This window comes from Medicago truncatula, chromosome 7, assembly GCF_003473485.1.
Source record: "Medicago truncatula cultivar Jemalong A17 chromosome 7, MtrunA17r5.0-ANR, whole genome shotgun sequence".
NCBI lineage: Eukaryota > Viridiplantae > Streptophyta > Magnoliopsida > Fabales > Fabaceae > Medicago > Medicago truncatula.
This window is the reverse complement of record NC_053048.1, coordinates 40,552,913-40,557,190: the sequence shown is the minus strand read 5'-3', so window position 1 is coordinate 40,557,190 and position 4,278 is coordinate 40,552,913. Positions and strand designations below refer to the sequence as shown.

At 29.2% G+C, this 4,278-nt stretch overlaps 1 protein-coding gene across 1 annotated transcript; it reads right to left on the bottom strand.

Annotated features, from left to right (window-relative positions):
- Positions 1-1,186: 1,186 nt before the first annotated feature.
- Positions 1,187-3,595, bottom strand: LOC11430155 (peroxidase 44). Its single transcript, XM_003624686.3, has 2 exons — positions 3,317-3,595; positions 1,187-2,105 (listed from the first exon to the last, which is right to left on the bottom strand). Exons 1-2 carry the CDS (start codon positions 3,515-3,517, stop codon positions 1,368-1,370), a joined length of 939 nt encoding a protein of 312 aa, XP_003624734.1. The 5' UTR covers positions 3,518-3,595; the 3' UTR covers positions 1,187-1,367.
- Between the last annotated feature and the right edge of the window lie 683 nt (positions 3,596-4,278).

The window sequence follows — 4,278 nt, the reverse complement described above, 5'->3', positions numbered from 1 at the left end:
CGTGTGGTAAAATCAATAGTAAATAATGAAATATATTAATGGTTTCATCTTATGTTGTTTTGTCTACTATGATGATGAGCAATTAGGCTCCTAAAGTCTTGGGATCATGGAAAGAAATTAAATGATACACTTTACATAATGTCAATTCTATTTTTTTTTTATGGAATCTCAAAACCATTTTTTTTTTTGAAGAAGTGGAATCTCAAAACCTTATGATTCAATTGTATCATTCTTTATAATTATCTTATCCTAAATAGGAAATGTACCGAAAGAAAAAACTTGATACTAGCAAATAGGATTAGATCGATAACCATATGACTATAGTTTTATGCTCATAGACATCAACTGATGGACTGAAAGATGAAGGTTGGTGTCAGACGCATAAGATTGGACAAAATTTTCAAAACATGAAAATAATCTAGATTTTTTTGAGATGATATATGATAGTCAATCTTAATAGAATTTGTCAATAACTCCTAAATGAAAATAGGATGTCAATAATTCTAGGGGTTCATAGCAAACTTTGTGGCTTAAGGTGTTGGAAAAACAATATGGGTTCAAATATAGAATGGTCTATGGGGTCTTTGTAAGAATTGTGTTGTGTGGAGGGATGCTTTTGGTATAGAGAGTGGGGTGAATAGTAACTTTGGTAGTTGATTTTCCTGAAGCATTGTGATGGCTGTTGGAAATTGACAAAATGTTTTGATATGAGTTGTGACTAGACATCGAAGAGTTGAAGGAAAGGTTTATTAGGCTTTTCAGCTTGCCAGTTAATAAACATGTAACATAAATGTTAAATGTGGTTGATGAGGTGAAGGATGGAGTTGGAGAAGAATCCTTTTTCGATGGGAGGAGGTGTTAACGGAGGAGATTAGAAATTTGCTGACTAATATTTCTTTCAATAATGTTGAGATTGATAACGCAAACCTGTAACTTAAGTAATGATTTTAAAATTTTAGAAGGTCTTTTGACGTGTGCGAGAAAAATGTTTCTTTTTATAATAACATTGAGAATCTTTTCCGTATTATATTTCTTATTTGTTTGGCTTTTTAAAAAAAATACTCCAAATTTTAACATAGAATTGAACACTCCATATTATCATTCACACTTCTAATTAAATTAAGTAGAATGTAATATTTGAATAAATCCAAGTAATTGCAAAAAAAAGTAAAAATTCATAGTCATCTATAATATAATAATTTTTTTTGGATATTGAACTTGGATAGTTGTATACAAGATCGATAAATGAGATCTACAATAAGCTAATGTAAGTTATAATCAATCATACATATAAGCAATCTTCTATATATATGATTATTTATATTTATATTGCATATATTGCAATACAAATCTTCCCAATTGAACTACTAAGAATTAAAAACTCTGCAGTTCTTCCTAATCTCTCCTTGATTACCAACCAAAACATCAACATTTCCCAATTTAACCACTGCATCAACAAATCTCTCCCTAAAATTCTCACCATTTCTTGCAAAACCTGTGACAACCCCTTTGGAAATGGAATCTAGAGCCAAATTCTGGTCAATTGTTAACACACCTCTCCCCAACAAAATCTGATTATAAAATTGATGATCAAAAACAAAAGAAGTGTTTTGATCCAAAAACACTAATGGATCCTTACCTTCAACACCACACCATTGAACCAACCTTTTTCTTAAATTAGGGTCCATTGAACTATCATTACTACCAAGTCTTTTTCCAATGAAACTACAATGAGCAAATCCAACAGTGTGTGCTCCTAAAAGTGTAACCATTTCTTCCAATGTCATACCTTTGGATTTAAAAGCTTGTAATGTTTGAGAAATTGAGGATTCTGGCCCTGGAAGATGTACATCATTAACAGTTGATACTAATCCATCACGTCTTCCTGTAGGAACATTGTAACTTGGTCCACCTGCTAAGACAACAGAATCTCTTGTTGCTAATGATATTATGTCTGCACATGAAACTGTTGATGGACATGCATTTTCTAGGATTCTTTTGATTTCATCTATGAGGTTATATCCTCTTACAGTAAGGTTTGCTCTTGCTGCTTTCTCTGATTCATTGCCCTTCTTTGAGTCTATTAATATGGATGCGTCACACCCCTGAAATTAAATCAACCAAATTGGTCATGACAAAATATTGTATATTTTGGTAAGTATATGTGTAGAGTAAGATAAATATGCAGCTGCCTAAAAATATGCAATTGATGTGGTCACCATTATTCATTGTGAAATAAAAGACCGAACGAGTTATACTTTTTTTAAGGAATGAAGTCATTAAAAAAATTATATGACAAGAACAATTAAAAATGGACCAAATATATATTTATCTAAGAGCAATGTTATTATTTAGGAAGAATACTGTCCGCGAAATGGAAGAATATAAATGTGATTTTTTTTTCTCTAAAATAATATTTAAAAAGAAATTAAAAATATAAAACAGTTTTTTATGGAAGGTTCTCTTTAAATGAAACTCCTTTTTGTAACAATTATTAATCGACAATTCTGTTAATCTTGTATCATCACAAAACTAAAGTCAATAACAATTTAAATTAGAGGCATTTTTTATTTCTTCCATCATTAGGTTATTCTTTAATTTGCAGTGATGATAATAAAAAAAATTATGTGATTATTTCAGTTTAAAGTAATATATTCTATCAAAATCTAGGCAATAATGTGAGGAAAAAAATTGGAAATTGAAAAAACCAAACTGCCATATGAATTTACAGATTTCAAAAGAAATATTTTGTAATCAAATTTATGAATGTAGATCCCTATATTTAGGACCATGAGCATAGAGGGGAATTGAATTGATTTTTTTATTTATTAGTATATGAATTTTGTCTTGTATTATAAAAAGATTTAACAAAAAATATTGATATTAAAAAAACTTGTTGGAGTGATGAATTTCTTGATGATATGTGTCACTTTTACATATGTATTTTTATAAATTATTAATATCATACTTCTTAAAAAAAAATTATTAATATCATAAGAAAGAAAAAATAACTTGCATTTTAACTGGTAAATTAATTATATTTTCAAAGAAAACATTCATGTATGAAATATTTTGTAGATCATCTCAAATTTAGGGACAAATAATTGTTTGGAAAGAGAGTAAAACTAATGTATATATCATTGGAGTGGATTAATATTCTCTAAAATGAATTTTTTTGAAAAATAACGTGGAGATCTTGACCATTGATCTCTACATTATTGATAATGTAGAGATTAATGGTCAAAATTTTTGTAATGTTTTCTCAGAGGATCCATTTTCATAATGATATGATTAATTAGGTTAGTTTGGAGCTTACTCTGACAAAGCAATCATGGAAGTGCATACGGAGCAAGGCAGCAGTCATGGATCTATCTTGATTAAAACTTCTCTCAACAACTTGACGTACAATCAACTCTGCTCTTGGGCAGCTAGAGCTATAAAATCCAACTTTGAGATCACCAAATGCAAAGGGAAAGAGCAAGAACATTAAGAAGATTAATAAAATTGTTGGCTTCATTTTGGATTTGTTGCTATGCGTAGTACTTGCTTTATGAAGTTAGTTGTTGTGGATTAGTATTTGACAATGGAAGGGAAATACATCTATATATATAGTGGGGATTGAAAGAAATTTTTCACTTGTCAAAGATGATGTAATTATTTTTAGAAAATTATTTTTCATCCATGAAAAAAATATGGGTAATAGTAACATAAAACAAGATTAATTTAAAATTTAAAATTTAAAATTAAATATAAAAAGTTTTGTTATATTAAATTAAACTCTAAAATGTGGAGTTATCACGGTAATTTTATATTTTCACTTTCTATAAAAAGAACATGAAATTGTGAATGAATATGGGTGAACCATGCCGCTAAGACATTAATATACATAGCTACGTGCCATTTCTTGTATTAATTTTATTTTATATGCACATTTTAGTTACGTATGCATGCAGAAAAACCAAGATTGGATCAAATTAAAATGTTAACTAGCTATCAGTTTTTTCTTCTGTATATGGAATACACATCATATGGTTGACGCGCTTTTGTATATTGCACTGAATTCAGTGACCGGTGTGCTTAGCAATTGCACAATACCTGCGGATACGGTTTGTTGCAGTTATTGTGATACCAAATACTATACGATTTGGAGTTAGATGTGTGTGGTAAAAGGGAGTTGAATAATAAATTTGATTGTAAAAATCATATTTGTAGTAAAAACTTGAGTCAAAATCAATTCCACTTTGATACATCAAACCTATCGAAGTAAACTCCAGCTAA

Excerpts from the sequence above, each read along its gene's own strand:
- LOC11430155 (XM_003624686.3), bottom strand. The coding sequence starts at position 3,517 with ATGAAGCCAACAATTTTATTAATCTTCTTAATGTTCTTGCTCTTTCCC. Across the intron at positions 2,106-3,316 it reads TCCATGATTGCTTTGTCAGA|GGGTGTGACGCATCCATATT; the intron begins GTAAGCTCCAAA and ends ATTTAATTTCAG.